The sequence below is a fragment of the Oreochromis niloticus genome, linkage group LG19 (assembly GCF_001858045.2).
Source record: "Oreochromis niloticus isolate F11D_XX linkage group LG19, O_niloticus_UMD_NMBU, whole genome shotgun sequence".
NCBI lineage: Eukaryota > Metazoa > Chordata > Actinopteri > Cichliformes > Cichlidae > Oreochromis > Oreochromis niloticus.
The window spans coordinates 18,046,052-18,068,552 of NC_031983.2; the positions used below are offsets into that span (position 1 = coordinate 18,046,052).

A 22,501-nucleotide genomic window follows, 5' to 3' on the forward strand; every position below is an offset into this window, starting at 1 on the left:
TGTGACGCATCAGTGAGTCAGATATCTGATTAACCAAAAAGGCCACAGAAACAGGTGAAAAAATGTGATTTGTTGGGAATTCAATGGGATCAGTTAACTGAAACTGATTGGAAGACTGGAATAAAAAGTTTTAGATAAAGGAGTTTGATTACTCTTTGGTTTCATCATCACAAATTTTAATGTCTCACATCGACGTTTGGTTTTCATCTTCTCTTATCGCTTCCTGTTAAAGATGCAAAGGTGCCGAGCAGTGTCATCCATGTCAAAGTTTCCATGAATATTTCAAAGACTGGCTGATGTCAGCAGCATCTGCAAAGAGCCTATAAAGCCAGCTTCTGGGGACCAAAGACTTCCATCCTCCACACTTCAAAGAAGCGTTTGTCTACTGGAAAAGAGCTCCACCCGCTGAAGAGAAGGACTCCTCCTGTATGTGTCTGTACACAATGGTCAGTGCGCGGACTCTCCTCCTCGCGGTCACCTGCTGCTACGCCTACCTGTACCTCGTTCGCGCAGAGGACTCCTCATTGGAGACGCGCTCGCTGGATTTCACCCTGAAAACTCAACAAGAGAAAGACTTGGTGAGTGCTTTTGTTGGAGATGTGGGTTAAGTCGATTTAATTTGTGTAAAGAAGGATGTTGATTTTTTCTATATTTAGGGTATTTAAATTATTTGAACAACAATTTTCTTAAAAACAAAGTCCACAGTAAACGTTTCTTGATAATACGACTATTTGTCCCCCCCTGTGCAGATTGACGCATTGCAAGAAGTTCTGGAGAAGCTGAGGAGCAAAGAGATGCCCTTGGAGAAAAAGCATGGATGGTTACCTTCGGTAAGCAGACAAATGAGAAATAAAACAGCACGAAACCTGTTAGATTTCAGGACAACGAATTAATTCGTTTATCGAAGAAGAGAGTATTTAATTTTCTTATTTAAGATTCTCTGAATTTACAACAGTCAGAAAAAAATGAGCATTTTTAGACATTTGCTTTTATCTAATCAAGATTTTTAAGTTCTATAAATCGCAAAAAATTACAATGTTTTGTCTAGAGTATACTAATTTTATGTTACCCTTTCAGTGTGACGCAGGGGAGCCGTGCGCCGTGCGTAAAGGCGCGCGTATTGGCACGCTGTGTAGCTGTCCACGGGGGACTACTTGCAACTTCTATGTTCTGAAATGTTTGTGATGAGGAAAAGAAAAAGATAACAGAAGTGCAAGAAATAACGGAAGAGTTCAGGGCTGATAAAAAAAGATGAATGTGAGAAATAACAGGAAGGTCTGCTTCTGTTAAATACATTTGTGATAGAAAATAAAATGCTGTAGAATGTGACTTTTTTTGCCTTTATAAACATTGACTGTTATGAATAAGGGTTTTTGTGAGTCTGTCTTTTTCATTTTTTTTTTTCTCGTTCGTGTTAATTATTGTGTCACATTATTGTGTTAATGATTGCGGCATCTTGTGGAAGACGTTTTTGGTCATAATATTTTAATATATTTATTTCTTTCCCCCTGATTGTTGGAAATACCGCACAGTTAGTTTATAAATAGATTTGTAAGATGAAAATACCAATAAATGAACTTGAATTCAAGGGTCTGTAGAGTGTTACTGCTGCACCTTTGCGGTATAATAATATTGCATGGGATATTATAAAATATACATGGAGGTAATTTGCAATGGGATCCGCAATTAATAAAAATATTTATTGATCCATTTGCCACGTGTGATCAATAATTCAGCCTCTTCCTGCCCATTCACTGATGCGCGGCTGAATTCCAGCACAGCAGCTGTCATCCCTGTAATAAAAGGCGCTGTCAGGCTTTTTCAATGACATCACATAGAAGCGCAATTTTCCAACATGGCGTCCAGCCGGGTGCTGGAGAGGGAGGTCCAGGAGGAGCCGAAGCGCGCTGCTACCGCAAACCTCGACTTCTGCCTCCACAAATACTCCCTGCTCATCATAATCGGACGGACCGCTCGCCTCAGGCAGACGGAACACATCAGCAGGGAGATAGAGCGAGGTAGGTTTATTTGAGCCTGCGTCCCATAGCTGCTGTGTGCCATTTTGCTTTTTGCTATACAATTGTATTACAAACCCCCTCCCAAAAAACAGCTTCCTGCAAGTTCTTCTTGCCTAAATCATCACTGGGGGTGATATACTGAGCACACTGCAGTTTTTTTATGCAATTTTTCCCCACCGTACTGACCGAGGATGCGTCATCTGGCGACACTCCACCATCAGCATCACCCCCTCATCCCTCCGGACACATTATAATTAAAAGCTGTCTGGAGTGGGTGCTTTGCCTTTCGCCTCAGCTTTAGTTTTTAGTTATGTAAGGACAAGCTTTGAGGGAAATGTTGCGCCGGGGATTTTCAGTCAACACACAGCCACTTGTAAGCGATGTCCCATTAACCTTTGTGCATTTATGCACAGCTGTAATTGTGGATACTGCAGACCAGATAGTGCATGCTCATAACGATCCATTACAGTCTATGTTTTATTGCTTTGCTGTTTTGCAGCTGTAGATATTTTATGGAAGCCAGCATGTGTAGCAGACAGTTAATGTAAAACAGGATAGATAGGGAAATTAAAGAAGAACCACGAGGACAGACACAGATAGAAAAACAGACTGACTCATATTCCTGCACTGTAGCTAACTGGCCCAATGAACATTTCATTACAGTCTGGTGAAAGCTATGTACTTCAAAAATGTCATCAACTTTTCATGAACTGAACAAACAGCCCAGTTTTTTGAATGTACATCTGCAGCTAAAGATTATGTCTTCATCAGTTAATCATAAAAAATAGTGAGGGACAAACAATTTAACAACTGTTTGTCCTACAGATTGGGAAAATCGTCTGCTATAGTGTCCTCCAGTTTTTCAGTTTTCATCATGTGTCTTTAGCAGTCTAAAACCACATTCAGCTTACTGTCACGTGTTTCAAAGAAAAACCTCAAATTCTCCTCACTTGTCAGCTAAAAACAGCAAATACATTTAAATGTACAATATAAGATGGTACATTGTGTTTTTAATGTGCATAATTAGCTGAAAGGAAATGCTACAGACTCTTTATCGTGTTTATATGACAGATTTCCAATGATACAATGATACTCGTTGTACTATGTTAAAAAGAGAGAGCAGATTTGGTTGAATGCATTAAATATTGAAATAAAATATACTATGGGATAGCTACAATTATAACAGCCAGTTTTGTGAATCCCTGGACATGTGTTGGCTTTTATCACATTGCACCATGTGACAGTATAGCCTCTAACTTTCTTGCTGTCAGGTATTCGGTCATGGGATGTGGACTTAAAATCCTGTAACCTGAACCTCTTCCTCCAAGAATTCCTCTCCCATCACACGGCGTCTTTCAAGGGTGCAGGTAAGATTTAAGTCATCTTTCTTGCCAAACTCTTTGGCCCTACTAGGGAAACTCCCATTGCCATGGCAATATTTCAGCTCAGCCAATCTGGGGTCACTAAGGAAGGAAGGAAGGAAAGTGGACAAGCAGTCAGACAGGGCGATTGTTGAGCATGGGTGGGCCCTCGATACAGAAAACAATAGAAACCTGCAGCCAAGCTGTGCCACCTCTCGTTCTCTCTGTATGGATGGCAATTAAGGACAGCTGAGCACAGGAACAAAGACAGACAAATAGAATTAAACAGTTGTGTCACAGCTGATCTGTGTGAGGTGAAGTGATAAAAATGGTCAAGAGCAGACATTTGTCTATCCAGAGAGGTTGCCTGCACTGTAGTACAGCTTCCATAATAAGCTGTACTACAGAAATGAATAGTGTGAGGCATGCATTTATTTAATTTCTTGTCCAAAAGTTAGACAACAATCAATAACACTCACTTGCATTTAGTGTCAAAACTATGTATCTTGCTTTAATACTAATAATACTAACAATCCAATTGGTTGAATTATGCAAAATGTCATGTAGTGAAATAGCCAGCGAGGAACCCTTTCTGTTTCCCTTTGTGTAAAAAGACTGAGAAACATTTGTTCATATTTGGGTCATGAAATTCCAGTCGGCTGAGTACGCCTCTGTATTCTTAGCTGTTCACCCAGTCCAGCCTCTCAGACTGAATGTCCTTCTCAGATTGAGGAAACTTGGCATCTCTTCCTCAGACAAACCTTCTGACTCAGCTGTTCCACTTTTCTTACTTCCTCTTTTTCACCCAGTGAGTCAATCACCCGTCCGATTCGCCCAGTTCACTTTCTCCTCTTTGAGCTCTTCTCCTATTTGCTTCCAGTCTGTCACTCAATGCTCGGATCTGTCGGCTTATCTCCCTCTTGTTTGCATCCCTGTGGCTGTCTGTTTGTCCTTCTCTTTATGTATATCTCTTCTTATTTTTCTCTCTGCCTCTTCAGGGCATAAGTGTCTACGTCACTGTACCAGAGTGTTGGACACTCAGGTGGTGATCAGTCCATCTCAGGAACAGGTTCATGCAGAGGTGAGGGGATAAATCCTCAGGTGGCAGCTGACAAAATGATGCTGTGTTAAAATGATTCAGTTATTCAGAAATAAGTTGAATATAATAATTTCCCAAATGTATGAATTGTTGTTTTATTGCCATCACTATGTTAAAGCAGGTGCAACATTTATACATGTACATTATTTTCATTAGGCTGCAGATGCCTTGAATAAATATGCAAAATTACAACATTATTGTCTCAAATACTTCCACACTATAACTGGGCTATTTTATTTAGTATAATATGTATAATATGCAACATCTCAAAGCCAGGTGCAATATACCAAAACACACACCCTCTTCTCCCCAAACTATAAACACTATTCCACTGTCTTCACACGGGATCCAGATTTGTTGAGCTTTCTGTGAAAAACTCTACCCTCGTATGTCACCTCGTGTTCATATCAAAAGCACCGGCATGCTCTAAAACACACTTAACTCAAATCATCACTGTCAGAACCCAATTAGCACACAATTTGTCATGTGGAAGCACAGACAGTCCAACACATTCGCACACCAGTCAGATGGATAAAAGGGCCATGTGGCAGTTCACTGGTTTCGGAACATTTCCCTGGCTGTCTGGCCGTGGCTGTTATTGACTATTTCTGGCCTAACACAGACCAGAGAGGGGATGTTGGGGCTCAATCAATTACATTTTCTTCCATGCACAAAAGTTTGCCTCTCCATCATATTGGGAAATACCTGGCTATTATGATAATATCCTGCATTTTTGAAAATCTGTTGAATATTTTTTGCAGTGCATTTACTTTTTCCTCTAAATTTCAAACTGACCAAAGTCATAACTGCACACTGATGAAGACCAGTGTGCAGTTATGCATGTGTATTTAGAGCAGGGGTGGGCAATTCCAGGCCCCGAGGCCCGGTGTCCCTGCAGGTTTTAGATCTCACCCTGGGTCAACACACCTGAATCACATGATTAGTTCGTTACCAGGCCTCTGGAGAACATCAGGACATGTTGAGGAGATAATTTAGCCATTTAAATCAGCTGTGTTGGTTCAAGGACACATGTAAAACCTGCAGGGACACCGACCCTCGGTGCCCACCCCTGATTTAGAGGAACCCCCCCCCTGCAGCCTAACCTAACATAACAGCTCTGTTATCAGGGCACAAACATGTTACCTTTATTATGTTTTGCACGACTGTGACCTAAACGCAAGACTCCAAAAATAAAAATAACCATGTAGTAGATTGTGCACAAAGTTAAGAAAGTATAAAGAATTCACTGTGGCAACAAATTCAAATCCAAGATTTCAATTCACAACATTGCGTTGCAATTAGATGATCGGTGATAAACACGATCAGTGTTTTAAATGTGGTGGCTGATTGGTCTATAAGCAATATGCACATTTTTTTTGCATGGTAAAAATGAGGCCTGTAGCTGCTCATTTACTTTACTATGGAGTAATCCTGAAATGTAATCATGTGATTTGAATTTCTTTCAAGATGCTTGGAGAACATTTCTTAAAGAAATTACAAGAAAACCTGCCTAAGAGTATTTCACATGTTTTCACAGTACTGTTTGCTATTCTTTGATTTTTCTCCATCTATATTTTTACATTTATCTTCACTGCTTTTCTGTTGACTTTCGATTAGGCCTGATTTTTTCCATCTCTGTTCCCTGGTCAGGTGTTCGCGTTCCTGTCCAGAGAATCGGCTCATAAGCTGTTGATCTTGGCTGGCCTGAGTGAGGAGGAAAGCGGAGACGTGGTTTTTAACAGAGGACTGTTTTCACCATACCAACTGAAACAAATCTTAACAGAACAGGTACACACTTAACCACAAAATTGCAATTATAATTCTGAATGCACAAACTTGCCACACCTTGAACCCCAAATATGTTGAGGGTACACGCTTATAGAACAAACATCATGTTTTCAAGCACACTCTTTGAAATTACAACAGAGGTTTTAAAATTATACATGTAACAATAGTACAGTTTTAAAGTAAACCTTTATTACCACCTACAAATCCAGGCTTAATTCAGAGCAGTGACTAATGATTATTTTCTCATATTACTGATCATTCTTTCAGTTTCAGGGTCAGAAAATTGTTAAAAATTCCTGGACTGTGGTCTTAAAAATGATCTTTTAATAAACAGTGCAAAACTATTAAAGTTTGCAGTGAAGGGTAAACATCAAGTTCTCCCAACAGTTTGCCTGTTTAATAAATGTGAGGAGCTATCCACTGACATGACTAAGATATAGCTTTGAGTGACTTTACTGTAAATTGTGAAGTATAACATTAAAAATTGTATATATAATGCTGGAAACTTGTCTCTCTTCAGTTTTTTGACCAGGAGAGCTCTGCCTCCTCACTTCCACCCAGCAGGATCCATCTGACCCTCAGCTGTCCCAACATTGGCCAGTGGAGAAAGACTCTCGTGGAAAACCAGCCCCTGCAAGGTCCTTTCACTCTCTGCATCAATCCCCCAGAGGTGCTGCCTGCGATGGAGGCTCTGGGGGAATTCACGTCACTCATCTCTGGCACCATTTGTCCTTCTTCCCCCTTTGACCTGCTGCCGCCTCCTACCACTGTGGGTTTCCTCAAGCTGTCCCGCCCCTGCTGTTACGTATTCCCTGCTGGCCGTGGTGATTGTGCCTTCTTTGCCGTTAACGGGTTTACAGTGCTGGTGGACGGAGGCTCGGACTCTCAGGCCTGCTTCTGGAAGCTGGTCCGCCACCTCGACAGAGTTGATGCTGTGTTGTTGACGCATGTTGGGACAGAGAACCTCCCTGGTGTCGTCTCCTTCCTGGAGAGGAAGGTGGCTGAGCAGGAGCTGAGAACAGACGTCATAGGTAGCATAACAGTGGATAATGAGGAAATTATGCTCTCTTTATTTGTTTCATTTTCTGAAATAACACATTGTGGCTCTCTTTCTTTCTTTATACTGCTCCACAGAGGACTCATGTAAGAGGCTCATCTCTCCAGAGCTTGGGGTTGTGTTCTTTAATGCTCCCAGCAGGTTGCAGGTGGAACAACAGCCCTGTGAGTGTTGCAATAAAACAACAATAGAGTAAAAAGTGAAAAAATAACCAAACTGTTAATATGAGCTCTCATTCATTTTGCTGATAAATGCATTTATATTAATATCATTTGTTCATTTATTTACTTTTTGTTTTGTTTTGCACTAAGCAATCAGTGTAATGTTCAAGCACCAAAAACATCTACTTGTGCATGTTATCGCATGACAATTTTTAACTGCTAAAAACAATTATATGACTGATTGGTTATATAAGTTATCATTATTCTCCTGTCAGGTGTGGACAATGTACTGAAGAGCACCCAGCAGGCTGCTCTAACCCTACAGCTGTTAAAGAAGTTAGACATCAGACCGCAACCAATGTTTCGACCGCAAGGAGTCCCCTTTGAGCCCTTAACCCTTTTCCAAAAGATGGGAGTGGGACAGCTGGATTTATACATCCTAAACCCAGGCAAAAACAACCAGGAATACCAGACATTCATGCAAAATTGGCCCGATGGAGTGTCATCAGCATCTAAATCCCAAACTCTCCCTCTCACCGCCCTCACCTCTGTGTGTGCTCTGCTTGTGTGGCATCCAGCGTGTCCTCAAGAGAAGGTGGTCAGGGTGCTTTTCTCTGGCATTACCCCACAGGCAAAGCTGCTGCAGGGGCTGGAAAAGCTAAAGGGGCTGGCCTTTCTCCAGAAACCCACAGTAACAACGGGAGACTTAGAGAAACTAGGAGAAGAGAAAAAGACCAAAAGGACAGAGAGCCAGGACAGTGTCAAGTCACAAGGAAAGGAGGGAACACACAAACAAAGGAAAGAGCGAGGCGATGGTAAGGATGTGTCTTTAAAGGAAAAAGGAAAAGCATTAAATGGAACTGGCATGATGGATACTGATAAAACCAAAATAAAAGAGACAGGCATAAAGGATAAAGCAGCAGAGAAGAATACTTCAAAAAAAGGAGGAAAGGATGGGAAAAAAGAGGAGAAGACTGACAACAAAGAGGGGAGCATAGCTAGAAAGAACAGTCAGAGCAAGAAGGATGGCGTCCCCTCCAAATTAAAGAACGAAAATAAAATGAAGCTCAAAAAAGAAGCAAAGAATGACTCTAAAATAGGAGAGAAGAAAGCAAAAAAGCCATCAGGAAAGGAAGCAAATGATGGCAAGAAGCTGCATGTCAACAGTGCGCTGCCAAATAATGACTCAGCCAAATCTGACACTGGAGCTGTGCCAGAAATGCTTGATCCAGAGTGCACTGTTACTAAGCAGGAAAATAAAAAAATGGACCCCGAGGAAAATCCCTGTGGCTCCAAAATGTCTACCCCTGAAGATATGACAGCTGATTTTCTTAAGCTGAGGGAGGAAATCGAACGAGAAGAGGCACAGGTGGAAACGGTAGATAAGCAGAAAAGCAGTGATCCAGGAAATGAAAAGAGCCTAGGAGGCCTGAGCCAAGAAGACACTTGTAATGAAACAGCTGACAGATCAGTAGAAGAAGCAGCAGGTAGTGGAGGGAGTGGTGATAATGGAGTGCAACATATGCCTGGAACTGGTGAGAGAGCTGATACAAACTTGCAGAAAAGCCTTGTAGACCAGCCTGGAAATGCTACAAAACCTGCAAAGGTTGTAGGATTTCCATCTCCTTTGAACAAGGCACCAAAGAATGAGCGTACAGTCCAGTTAGACTTAACCCCAACTGAGTACACGCTTCTTGATGGGGCTTTGAAATATAGTCCACCCTCGCGATCCTCTCCAGAGAACCAGGCTCATGTCAGCCCCGATGAGGAGACCGTAGAACCAGCCTCCCCCGACTCACGGCCCAACAGCGCAGGCCACACTCCTTACTGTTTGTCCCCAGACGATGTTTGGTGCAACAGGTCCGCTCTTAGCCGGCTACAAGCCCAGAGTAGCCTAGATTCTGCTGATGTTAACCAGCCAAATGGGTCATCCAGGCAAAGTGAGGGGCAGCTATCCCAGCCTAAAAGCACTCCAGAGAACCCCACACATCCCAGAGAGAAGCATTTAAGTTTTCTTCCTTTGGGGGCACTTAAGGAAGTTTCTTCAGACCCGTCTCCCTCTGTTGCCACCACCACTACACACTCCATGCCAGCAGAGGTGAGCTCACCTCAGTCCACAGAGGTAGATGAATCATTGTCCATGTCCTTTGAGCAGGGACCAACCACTGGGAGCCAGAGAGAGGGCGATGACAGCGTTTATCACTCTCACTCCAATGGCAGCCACTTTGTAGGAATGTCTTTACAAATGAAGAAGCCTCTCAAATCTTTAGGTCAGGGTTCAGAGGCAGCACGACCTTTGGCTCCCAGCACACTTCATTTCGAGGCTTCAGGTCATGATGTAGACCTGTGTTTGGTTTCTCCCTGTGAGTTTAAACATTTTAAACAGCCCGACTCCGGCTCAGGCACCAGCGAGGCCTCCAGAGGAGCCTTTACTCCGCATCATCACGGCAACAACAATAACAACACTAAGGACACGTCACCCAGTGACTCAAATGCCCCTGTCTGCACTGAGGACTGCCCGTCCACCACTGCTGATGGAGCTCTGGACTCGGATGAGGATGAGTCATGTAGCGAGCCTTCTAATTCTCCACAAAACATCCTAACCCATCAGGCTCTGCCGCAGGACCCTCTTCCAGCACCTCTCAGGGACAGTCCACCTCTGCCTCCACATCCTGACGCCTCCATGCCAGTTCCCCAGTTTGACTCAGATGTTCATGGCAAGAGAGCAAAAGCCACGGGCATGCGAGGAAAAAAAATTGCAGGGGTGAGTTTGTCTCGTGAGCAGAAACACATGCCTGTGTTAAGACCATGTATGAGTTTTATTGTGGCTTCAGGTGGATTGGTTGTATTTCTAAGCTGAAGACAGGTTGAATTTTTTTGTTGTGCTGTCACACACTTAATGAAAGAGGTCCGAGCAATTACTGAATTTGTCTCGTCTGCTAGATTGAAGGCAAAATATGTGATTTATGGAAATATATGAAAGATTAATTATACTTAAGACATACTTGGTCTGAAGTGTAACTGATTAGTTTTGGCCACAGGTGAAAGCATGTGTCTTTATTTTAGAAGAGTAAAAATGATCATTATGTGAATGGCTGCTTCAACATATCTGACATTTTGAACACAAGGAGTGTTTTCTGTTACTTCATAAAAGCCATCAAAATACTCAAAGTGGACCTTTTGACTCATGTTATTTTTATTTGTAAAGTGTAACCTAAATAACCTCATTATTATTTTAAAGTTTTGGGCCATAAAATCATCTGAAGCGTAATCTATTTAAACAAAATCTACCACTGAACTTTGTATTACATTTGATATTTTTTGTGATCAGGTCATTGAGACCTCCCAAAAATCAGGCTCAGGGAAAAGCAGGACAGGGAGCCAAAGTGGAGTCACAAAAGGAAGCGTCTCTTTAACTCGTACACCCTCCACCAGCACTCGATCAGCACCAGCAAAATCCTCATCCAGTCCAGGTATGAGCTGTGAAGTGGGATTTTTTCTCTTACCCTGAGTAATTTAAGGGCAACTTCAACATTTAAGTGTTGTGTCTCGGTATGAGCACTATTAGGCTGTAATTTCTCCTCTTCTTTCGGCCACAGGCCCTAAGGCTACCTCTGCTGGGGAAGTCAGTGTGTATGTGGACCTGGCTTATACCCCCTCTGGAGCCTCCTCTCCCACAGTGAGTGTGGACTTCTTCAAGTGTGTTCGCTCTTCTTGCTACATCATCAGTGGTGACAGCCCAGAGCGGGAGGAACTAATGAGGCAAACCCTGGATGCTCTGGTGGATGGAAAGACATCATGGCCAGACTCTATGCAGGTAGAAACAATATACAGTAGATTATTATGTAAGTGTTTTTTTCCCCCAAAATGAGAAAATGTAAAATGCAATCACATAGATCATTTCCATGAAAATTACTGAATCCCAGACTACAATCTGTACATCCCTCCAAATGCTGAAATCATCAGCTGTTACTGAATGGCTAAAAGCGGCCCTTTTTATTTCTCCAGGTAACAGTGATCCCTACCTTCGAATCAGTGTCGATGCAGGAGTGGTACCAGCAGACCTTGGACAAACAGCGTGAACTAGGAATCACCGTCCTGGGATCTAACAGCACCGTTGCCATGCAGGATGAAACTTTCCCTGCCTGCAAAATAGAGTTCTGAGACAAAATAGGATCTGCAGCCTGGAGGATGGAAGGTGGATCTGGGCTAAATTAAACTGTGACATTAAGGTAGAGAGCTTGAGGACTGATGGAGTGACAGAATAGGAAGTTAGAAACAAATAAAGTGCAACTCTTTCTGCACGTTCACGACTGAGTAGATAACGATATGAGGCTTTTGCCTCACTCCTCCTGGTATAACACTTCCTTTAGGGTGTTGTTGCACCGAGGGGCCCTTAGATCTCTTCCCTCTGGGGGGTAATGCATGACTTCACTGACCCATGACCCTGTGCAAAACAGGAGAGGAGGTCATACTGGCTGCAAGAGAAGCATGTCAGCCTGCATAAATGTAGATGTACATGAAAGCTGATGCTATAGATTACTGAAAATAATGTACACGGGGTTAATGGCACTTTGTGTAGGCTTGCACTGAAACGTGATCGTAGTTTGTGCTGTGTACCTGGGCCCGTTTTGCTGCTTTTAACATTAACAGCTTTCTAACAACATTTATCCATATTACATGCAACTGGTGAAAGTGTGCAAACTATTAATTATGAAAGCCGTGCTTTTGTTTATTTTTCTTTTAATTAGACTCATTTGATCATTTATTTCTTAATGAGAGTCCAACAACAAGTAATTATATTGAGTGGTAAAGCATTTTGTTCTGAGCACTGTAAGTACATGTGATGTTTGCTGCGCTTGTGTTTTAACTGCTTTACGCCAAAGTGGCTGCAGTGTCAACTATGCTGAGCAAACAGACTCTCAGAAATACTGAAAATGACAATTACTGACTCTGAGATTACTGAAAATGAGTGTGCAAATCTGCCAGAAGGGATTAGAGTACCAGATTAAATTTAACAGCATTACAGCAATCGTGATATTAATATTAGTCCTGCAATTGTAATCAGTTAAAAATGCTTATGATCATAAGCGTGTGAGGCTCAACCTGTTAATGATATGTATTTGGATTGTGGATATAATCACACGGTCTGTTGTAGAGTCTTGCCAAAGTGTAAATAAGAATAACTTAACAATCAGATTGTATTTAAACAGTGAAGACATCCCAAAGGTGGAAAGCACCCACCCCTCCACCCCACCCTAATACTTAACAGTTTTAATAAAATAGACTACAGTACACAGGGCACTTTGTTTAATATAGTGACATCATTTTTTTCATTTAAAATTTTTATTTATTGTTCATGTTGAAAATAGTTTTAAAAAAGCCAAAACAAAACAAAGGGAAAATAAAGAACATATTCAATGCATATCCAGATTTTAATTATTATAACTGAGACATTAAATCCAATCTGGCTATACATAAATGCACAATTTATCACTTTTGAACGTAAATATTTAAATGTAGCTCTGCCCTCAAGGAAATTGTTCTTGAAAAAAAAAAGATTACAAACTAATTAAATCAATTGCACAGACGTTACAAAAGGCCAAAGAAATTGCAAGGGAAGTGCAAAGTACAAGGAAATGTGTCCAAAGTACTGTAAATACAGTCTCTCAATAGTAAGTGTTGATTTTTTATTGCGTCCGCACATCAGAAAAACTGGTGTAGTCACAGTGACAGGCCCTCCTTTTACTTGAGCCCAGACTAGATATCCACGAATCCATGGAGGGATGTATAAGAAATCATCAGCGCTCTCTGTTCCTGTCACATGAATGTGCATGTGGAATGCAGAGTTTGATTAATACCAAAGCAAATGATCACAAAGACACAACGACCCATTTTGCTTTTTAAATCCAAGTTCTGTTTTTCCAGTTGTTTAAAGATGCTATGAAAACTAGTCATAAGTTCTTATTATACTTGAGAAAAAAAATCATCACTCATCCCAATAATGTTACAATGATGTCCAATGCTAATTTGTAACAACTCACGACTGCCTTTTTTCTGCAAAATGGCGCCAGTTTGAGGTTTTAAACGATTGACTACTTGAACCCCACAGTATCCAAGTGAATTGTAACTATGTGTATGTGTCCTGCATGTATAAAATATGTACTGTATGTTGTTGTTCATTCATGATATTCATGAAGAAAGAGAGCAAAGCACTGTGGGAGACTGGGCAGAGCAAGGTGTTGTGGGCAATGGGAAAGTGTCACTTTGTAATTGTCTGTAAGAACATACAATAACAATGTCAAAATGTGTGGGTTGTAGGGCAGTGAGCAATGTATGAATAAAGAATGTGCATCACCATTCAAAGGTCTGCTGAGAGTTGCCCTGTGGATGTTGAATCAAATTATCATAATCTTACAACACAATAGAACAAATTACCCACTTTTACTTATTGTAGCTACATTTTAATTAATTTTATATTTCTGGAAGTGCTTTGGATGGTGTTACATACTTAGGATTAGGATTATAAAATTTTGATTAAAAGAGACAAAGAACTGTAATTTAGGATACTACATAACACAAGATTAACCAAAGCATCTTATTACATAGTAACAACCCCTGAATAAGTCAGTAAAATGTACGGTGTGGTCACTTTTCGTTTATGCAGTCTGTTTCTTATTTCTGCTTATTTTGCTATATGTTACCATAAAAGTCAGTGAGTTTAAAAATGAATTTGGTTTATACTGACTGAGGTTGTTATTGGGGAAGGGGTAAACCTACAAGGTTGTTTTTTAGAGGAAAAGCAGCCAACGTCCAAAGGAAAAAGTTTAAAAGTCTTTTGGAAAGCCTGGAAAACTATTGCTTAAGACCGGTTTAAAATATCAACAAGGTGTGGTTCCTTGAAGACAAAGTATAAAAAAAGGAGTAACTAAATACTTTTGCACAATACTGTGTGTATGTGTATGCATCTGAATGTGATTGTACTTAAAAAAAAAACTCTGAAAATGACTAAAATACACATGAATAAAGGAACAAATACATACTAATTGAATAATTTATTCATAAGGCTTATTATACTGTATTTTCCTCATAACTGACTGAACTGCAAAACTCAGTATCACAGAAGAATCATGTTTCATGTAAATCTTATTGGTTGCAGTCATTTTGTAGCCTTTACAATGTGACCAATCACAACAGCGATAAAGAAAAAAGGTTTATTTTTACTTTCATTCCTGTTTGAACCTCCACAGCACATATTAAACCACTGCGGCGTGCCACGGACTGTATTTTTCCCGCATCAGTTTGTCTTCTGAAGGTGAGTTTGGTTTGATAACGTCTAACTTCATCCACAGCAGCATCTCTATGCACTCGCAACTTTCTGCCTCAAGTATGACTTTTATCACTTCAGCTGGTTTCTTGAAGGTGGTTTTATGGTAACTGAGGCTTTACTTTTGGTTTCTCTTAGTCTGAAAAAATGTTTCTTCCATTATATTTTTTGTTTGAGAATCAAACATGAAATGTTTTCTCTGCTGATTATCCTGCATAATAAAATTGGTAGCTGTAAATTAACATATTTTCTCCTGACTGCAAATATGAAAACTAGGAAAAGTGAAGTCAGATAAATAAAACCCCAAATTCTCAGAGCATTACTTTAAAGTAAGCTGGCACTTCTGACTGACCAGTGTCATGGCAGGGTGTATGTCAACCAGATGTGGGCCAGGTCTGGCAATGGTGACACTATTTATGTTCCTATTTTCCTATTTTTTAGTTAGAAGACACAAATGCCATGTTGCAATATTATACTGCTATGGTAGCCAATGTTTCAAATGCAGTATTGACAGGTTTGTGAGTGTACACTTTATCCAGAACCCACTGACGGTTTACTCGTCTTTGCCAGTGGTTGGCTGTAGCTCAGGAGGTAGAGCAGGTCACTTACTGATCGTAAGGTAAGTGGTTCGATCCCTGGCTCCTCCAGTCTGTATGTCAAGAGTGTGAATGTGTATGAATGTAGTTAGGAAGCACTCAGTTTAGAGAAATTGGGTGAATGTGGCATGCTGTATAGAGCACTTTGAGTAATCCGGGAGAGTAGAGAAGCGCTATATAAGAATCAGTCCATTCACTGTCTGAACAGAGTTTTGTCATGTTACTTTTGCATGTTCTGGCACATGTTGTTATTACATGGCTTAATTAAGGTACACATTAGGCTGACATCTGGGGCCAGAGCTGAAACTGCTCTGGGCCAGCACAGGACCACCAGTGTGTCTGCAACTGGCTTTGTGTGGGCCAGATCTGGGCCACCAAAGGGCCGTCATTTTTTGAGGCATGTGGGCCATGTGTAAGCACACTGTGTGGGCCAGATCCGGGCCATACCAATTTTGCTATGTGGGCTGGTGGTGATTGTATTTTACATGTTTTAATGAAAGTCAGCAAACGTGCCCTTCAAAAAGAAAGTGTTTCACAAGCAAAAGAGTTTTCAGTAAGGTGGGGGTGGGATGATCCACTTGCAGGTTTACATGAAATTTTATTTAAAAAAAGAACCTTAATAATATTTTATATAAATGGTCACAGGTTATAACATCTGCATGTGCAGTTGTGGTTTTCTGAGATAACTTGTTAAACTTGATCTGATCTGTCTACATCATCAGGTGATTTTCCATCATGGCAGCAATGAAATCTGCCTTGTCTAAGGATCAGGAGAAGCAGCTCCTCTCTCTTCTCGGTCGTGTCAAACTCCATCTGCTCCACAAAGCCAGCATCCATGGGTTCACTGCTGATGTCTTCCACAGACACTGTGACAGTCAAGGGCCCACGGTTATTGTAGCCTACAATGCTGCCGGGTTCATCTATGGAGCCTACACCTCCAAAGATTACACTCAAGGTGGAAATGGTGTCAATGATGAGAAGACATTTCTCTACAGTATCAGTGCTGAGAGAAACAAACCACTGAGGGTAGCAGCTATCAGCGGGCAGTGTGCTTTCACTGATGGAGGCACCGGTCCAAATTACGGTGCTCTGGTTTTCTTACATGATAACAAACCTGAAGTGCAGTCAAATCCAGGCACAGGCTTCAACTTTCAGGCTGCAGATATGCATGGAAATGACTTGACACTGACAGAGTTCGAGGTGTATCGAGTTGAAGGTGTGTAAAAGTAATCCCTGAGTTTTATAGAATTAAAAAGATGTCTCCCATGGTTATACTTTCAAAACAGACATTTCATGACCATTAAGAAACATGCTCACCTACTTGCAGAAATGGCCATGTGCACTCATGAGCTTATGCTTAAACCAAGGCTTGTAATTTTACTGTGCATTTTTTAGAGAATTAATATTGATATGATTAAAAAGTGATCCTGTTCTTATTAATCGATTTTTTCACTTATAGACCTAGAAGATCTCTTGCCCAAGGCCTGGAGGAACATCGAATGGACAGCTGAGTATGTAGAAACCTGCAGCACTGTTATTAGTGGTGTTTGTGTAAAATATATCAATTTATGTTTGGATTTTGTAATTCTAAGAAAAACTAAAGCGTTCATCATCAGTATAAGCTTATTTAAGCTTGTCATCATGTAAACTTTTTTTATACTTGCACTCTGGGTGGTGTGGGTACATTTTCTTTCTTCTAGAAAAAAACAGCAACTGATGAAGGCTATCCTGAACTATAAGCCTGACATCAAAACAGTACACCAAGCCCGTGTGTTGTTGGTAGGCCCGATTGGAGCAGGCAAGTCCAGCTTCTTCAACTCCATCAACTCAGCATTTCGAGGCAACATGACTTCCCAGGCCATCGCTGGCACAGCGGGGGCGAGTGTGACCACTCAGGTACTGGCACAGGATTTTCTGTATAACTGAATCTGCATGCTTTACCTGTACTGTACAGTGTTTTCCCATTAAATGACATTTTCTATCTTTTCTGTAGTTTCGCACTTACACCATCAAGGCAGGGAAAGGTGGTTGCGTCGTCCCACTGATCCTCTGTGACACAATGGGGCTGGAGGAAAATGGTGGTTTGGACATTGAGGACTTGGTCAACATCTATAAAGGTCACATCAAGGATCGCTACCAGGTGCATTTCATGTTAACTGATTAAATAGTAAACGATTAAATACTAAAAGCGTAGGCAGCTGATTGATAAGTAACAACTATGTTTTTTTGTACTTCAGTTTAGCACATCTGGCCCTATTCTAACAGATGCTCCTGGCTATAAGAAGCATGTGACTCTGAGTGACAGGATTCACTGTGTGGTGTATGTGGTCGACACCTGCAAGGTCTCTATTCTCAGCCAAAAAGTGCTGGAAAAACTTTGTGCCATCCGGAGAAAAACTAATCAGCTGGGTCAGCAGAACATTTTTGGATTTTTTTTTTTTTTAGAAAACATTGAAAACAGCATGTGCGGCATGCAGTTTTATATATATGTAAATATGTAAGGCAATATTAGGGACATACAATACAGGGTAACCCTTTTCTTGTTGTCAGTAAACTGTTTCAGTCATGATTTGTATTTCCGGTCCCTCAAAGGAATTCCTCAGCTGTTGCTGATGACTAAAGTGGACGAGGCCTGTCCGCTGGTGGCGGAAGACTTAAAGAATGTTTATCGCAGTTTTTACATCCAGAAGAAGGTGATGTTTTTAGATGCATTTACAGTAGCAGGTCAAAATTTGACATGGCAATAATGCTCATTTAATCTGTGTACCTGTGTTATCTGTGTAATCAGGCGCGTGAGCTGAGTGAGTCTCTGGGCATCCCGTTATCCTGTATACTGCCGGTGAAGAACTACAGTGAGGAGCTGGACCTGGACCAGGACACTGACACTCTACTGTTTGGTGCTGTGCAGCAGATGCTGAACTTTGCAGACAGCTTTTTTGAGAATCAGGCTGAAATTCAGGAAGGGAATGATCAGATGGAGCTTTACAGATCCAGTGATATTTCCCGCCCTGATTATCGAGAACAGAAAGAACATCAGATTATTTGAAATCCAAAACATATAAGCTTCCCAAACTGCCAATTAATTAGGTTCTCCATAATGGTTGCAACAAATTATCTTAAAGTAAAACCCTTGTATTGTAGGCAAACTGAAACTATGTTTGTTTCATGAGTGAAACAATAAAAACATTTATAAATATTCACTGTTCATTTCATGTCTCCAAAGATGTGCCAGCACATTGCATGCTGCTTTCTCTAAACTAAAAGCCACTGGGTCAAAATGCCATCTTTTTGTGCTCTGAGGCTAAAATCATTGAGCTCAGTTAAAGTCATTAACAGATGCCACGTGATCCAATCATGGGTCCTGACTTAAGGATCTTGAGGTAGATCCTTAAGTCAGGCTTGAGTTTCAGATCCTTAGAAGCAGAGTCTGTTGTGTGCACTTCTTTTGGATATTCTGAAAATATTAATTTGCAAATATATTCATCCGTGTCCTGCTCTTATTGTGTAAAAATAATAAAAATAAAGGAAAACAGAGAAAGTTAATATGCTTTATCACATGCTTTACTTCAATTTGTTACATATAGCAAATGTGACTCTAGGTCCATTTTTACTGATGATATGGTTCTACGAATCGCTTGCTGGCTTTATATGCATGACTGCAGTCTTTCAGTAGTGGGAGGGTTACATAGACGTCCCCCCTTCATTCAGCCACTAGATGTCAGTCATAATTACATAATCACATCAGTCCTGTAAAGACGTTGTTATGAAAAGGTGAGGCTCTTATTACACAATTTTATCTCATAGTCCAACACGGGAGCTAGTTGGATCATTTCACTTGAACAGATGTATGTATTTGTTTATGCACAATGTCAGTTATGTCAGAATGACAAGCGTACTTTTGTCCCGTAAAGTCATCACTCACTGTAACCAAACAAACCCACGAGGCCACATGACAAGAAAAGATGTTGGTTTTCCTTTGAGCCAATTGCAAAACTCGCCTAGTTTCGGTGCCGCCCACCTTCCAGCTTCACTATAAAACTGTGACGCAACGTTGCCAACAACAAACGCAGAAGAAACTGGCATAACTTTGGTACACCGGCAGTTGTCACGCATTTACGCAGTGGGATCAGTTTTTAATTTGCAATCATGATTCCCGAAGAAAGCTTTGCTTCCATCGAGAACAAGTAAGATTTCTTGCTTCAGCTCTATTTTTATGTTGGTTCAGCATGTGCATGTGCGTGATCATGTGCTGGAAGAGTATGCTGATCGTCCTTTGACCCCTCCGTTGTGTGGATTGCTTAGGCTGATGTAATTAAAGTGCTTTTTGAAAGCTTTGATTTGAGACTAGAACGCAGAGACTTTCTGTTATTTAACATCTGGGTGCACAAAATGTTACAATCTTTTCTGTGCTGTAAAAGTTTGACACCAGCATGCGCGTAAAAGCCAAAATCCAGAGATTATGCATGAATTATTATGAGTCATAAGACCTCAGTGTTAATATCTTTGTACTGGCATACACAATACTACGCATGCACGTTGCACAACCTGCAGCGAAATTCCTTGAAACTGTAAAATGCGTATTTATGGCTTGTTTTATATCACCACAATCATCCCCATGCATGAAACTGATAATGAAACTGATCGGAGCTTGTATTTCAGTGTTCTAACGACTTTTAATTCTATTAATATGGAAGAGGGGTAATTTTTGAAGCAGTACTGCATATATTTAATACCACTAATGTTTTGTCATATTGCAGAATACAAAAGGCTAAATGTCCTGTCCTTATCCCTTAGGATGCAGTCTGTAGGTCTGGCTCTGGAGGAGTTGCTGGTAACTGCTCAGAAACAAGGCTGCCTCACTGTTGGCATTTATGAATCAGCCAAGCTTCTTAATGTGTGAGTTGAAAGTATTAATTTTGGTTTGTGCTTCTCTTCTCATTGCCCAAACTGATCATCCCAGACATGTTAATACAGGTTTTTCCTCATTTTTTTTCTTTTCTCTTCCCCCTCAGAGATCCAGACAGCGTGGTGCTATGCGTGCTGGCAGCCGACGATGAAAACGATGTGGCGCTGCAGATCCACTTCACGTTGCTACAGTCCTTCTGCTGCGACAGCGGCATCACCATCTTGCGAGTCTCTGGGTTTCAGCGACTCCAGCGGCTGCTGGGAGCTGTGGATGCCAACAGGAACCAGGAAGAGCACAGAGACCTTAACTGCATGCTGGTTACGGTGTGTTGACTCAGCATAGTGGCTACCTCTTATGTAACTGAAAGGCAGATGGTGATCTTTTTCATGCACAATTTTCAGCTAAGATATTGCACCTTTTCTTTGTCATCGTCTTGTGATTTTTACTCTTACTTTGCAGGTTCAATTCAAATTGAACGCTGAACATGATTCTTTTTTTCTCCCACACAGAATCCTCAGGCAGAGCACTGCAGACTGCAGGAAGTGGGGACCTACTGCCAGGAGAGTCGGCGCCTTGACCAGTGGGTGCCTGAACTAGTCCTGCAGGAACGCTGAAGGGTCTGCATACAGGAACTTTTGTGGCCAGATACTGATACACTGAAGGATCTTTACGCTTAAGCAGGGATGACCTGGAGTGTAGCTACTCCAGTCCACTATCCTTAATGACCAGCAAAACCATGGATTCCCACTCAAAGACTAGTGAAACAGCTGGACTGGACACTGGTTTCTAAAATCTGTACTTGTGCATAAGATACAGAGAGAAAAGTCACAATGTTTTTACAATGCCATTAAAACACAATCTGTTTTGTGCTGCTCTCTGGGTGCTCACAATGTTTATGGGGTGTGACATAGTAAACATTAAGAGGAGTAGTAGTTTTGAAAGGAACACATCCACACCCAGCTTATACCTGGACGTCTTGTTTGTTTGACTGGACAGGAATGTTGCAGTGCTGAAACTGTACCAGACATTCCTGGGAGAGTCCCAGGAAAGGAGAGGAGAGGTGTGTGTTTGTATGTGTGGTATGTCTATGTGTGGTATGCATTTACAATACTTGTATTTTTCTGTAGAAAAGACTGGGTGTGCAGTGTGTGCATTCTTAAAATGAGCAGCTGAAAGCTGCTGGGGAATTGTCACCATGGAAACTGAAATGGAAATAATGTTAAAGACACACAGGACCTATTGACACTGGAAGAAACAAAAGAAAAAACAATGTAAAGAGACTCTGAGGATGATACATTTTAGTCAGGATCTGAGATTCACAATGATGCAGAATGCCTGTGCTGTCTGATCAGGTCAGCTTTAAATGTATTGTAAAACTATCAACTTCTTTGTGCCTTCAAGAGCGCTGCCTTTCTGATAAATAACTAATGTAAAGATGCTACACTGTTAATTTATTGATTGTATTGTTTTTTTGTAGTTATTTGTAATCTATTTTGTGCTCTGTTATCTAAGTAAATAAATTATTTTATTCATAAATTCTTCTTGTTCCTGGGGCTTCTGCTCAGATTTCAAAACAAAAGCCATGTGTGCGTCATGGAACCTGCTGAGTCACGCAACTACAGTTTACATTCAGGCTGAAGTCATGGAAAATGCATGCACACTTAGGGCAAAGTCTTTGTCATTGCCAGCCCCTTCTATTGTCGTGAGCATAAGTCAGTGAGAATGAAACTGGGGTGGGGACAGAAACTCACTAAAACAAGCATAACAAGCTCATGCAGACCTACTGTCCCTGCAAGTCAGGAAGCAATGAAGCATTACAGGAAAGACGCATTACCTGCGTGTCAAATGTTTTTATTTATTCCCAAGCCAGATTCCATACCTGCATAACAAGAATCTTTTAAAAATGCACGTTTTGCATTATATATTGCAGCTAAAGCCCTGCAACAATGTTGCATGCAAATAACATAATGTGTATTAATGTGTGCGTGTGTGTGTGTGTGTGGGTGAAGCCTCTGATCCCTCTATTATCTCTGCTTAATCTCAGGATCTTCCCTCTGCTTTGCAATCTATTCCACCCTCTGCTCTCACATGGCTGTTCACAGCTCTGTCTGCAGCTAGAGGAGAGAGGAACATATTGAGGCACATGGACCTCACACTTGTTTACAATCACACAGGGTAGTGACTGGTG

At 41.1% G+C, this 22,501-nt stretch overlaps 4 protein-coding genes across 4 annotated transcripts; all 4 read left to right on the forward strand.

Annotated features, from left to right (window-relative positions):
* The first annotated feature begins 274 nt into the window (after nt 1-274).
* Nucleotides 275-1,364, forward strand: LOC100708247 (cocaine- and amphetamine-regulated transcript protein). The gene is made up of 3 exons (XM_025900852.1): nt 275-578; nt 750-830; nt 1,078-1,364. Exons 1-3 carry the CDS (start codon nt 429-431, stop codon nt 1,183-1,185), a joined length of 339 nt encoding a protein of 112 aa, XP_025756637.1. The 5' UTR covers nt 275-428; the 3' UTR covers nt 1,186-1,364.
* Nucleotides 1,365-1,821: 457 nt separating this feature from the next.
* On the forward strand, nt 1,822-13,854 carry LOC100702708 (microtubule-associated protein 1S). Its single transcript, XM_005477240.3, has 10 exons — nt 1,822-2,018; nt 3,290-3,385; nt 4,378-4,460; nt 6,129-6,266; nt 6,787-7,297; nt 7,401-7,487; nt 7,760-10,248; nt 10,816-10,957; nt 11,084-11,301; nt 11,493-13,854. The coding sequence occupies exons 1-10, from the start codon at nt 1,856-1,858 to the stop codon at nt 11,646-11,648; spliced, it is 4,083 nt and encodes a 1,360-aa protein (XP_005477297.1). The 5' UTR covers nt 1,822-1,855; the 3' UTR covers nt 11,649-13,854.
* An 869-nt stretch (nt 13,855-14,723) lies between these two features.
* LOC100702439 (interferon-induced protein 44) lies at nt 14,724-18,936 on the forward strand. Its single transcript, XM_003442807.5, has 8 exons — nt 14,724-14,799; nt 16,130-16,623; nt 16,867-16,918; nt 17,108-17,303; nt 17,401-17,547; nt 17,645-17,816; nt 18,000-18,100; nt 18,196-18,936. The coding sequence occupies exons 2-8, from the start codon at nt 16,143-16,145 to the stop codon at nt 18,451-18,453; spliced, it is 1,407 nt and encodes a 468-aa protein (XP_003442855.1). The 5' UTR covers nt 14,724-14,799; nt 16,130-16,142; the 3' UTR covers nt 18,454-18,936.
* Nucleotides 18,937-19,434: 498 nt separating this feature from the next.
* Nucleotides 19,435-21,589, forward strand: LOC100707977 (growth arrest and DNA damage-inducible protein GADD45 beta). Its single transcript, XM_003442905.5, has 4 exons — nt 19,435-19,591; nt 20,202-20,303; nt 20,420-20,636; nt 20,823-21,589. Exons 1-4 carry the CDS (start codon nt 19,554-19,556, stop codon nt 20,925-20,927), a joined length of 462 nt encoding a protein of 153 aa, XP_003442953.1. The 5' UTR covers nt 19,435-19,553; the 3' UTR covers nt 20,928-21,589.
* Nucleotides 21,590-22,501: the final 912 nt, after the last annotated feature.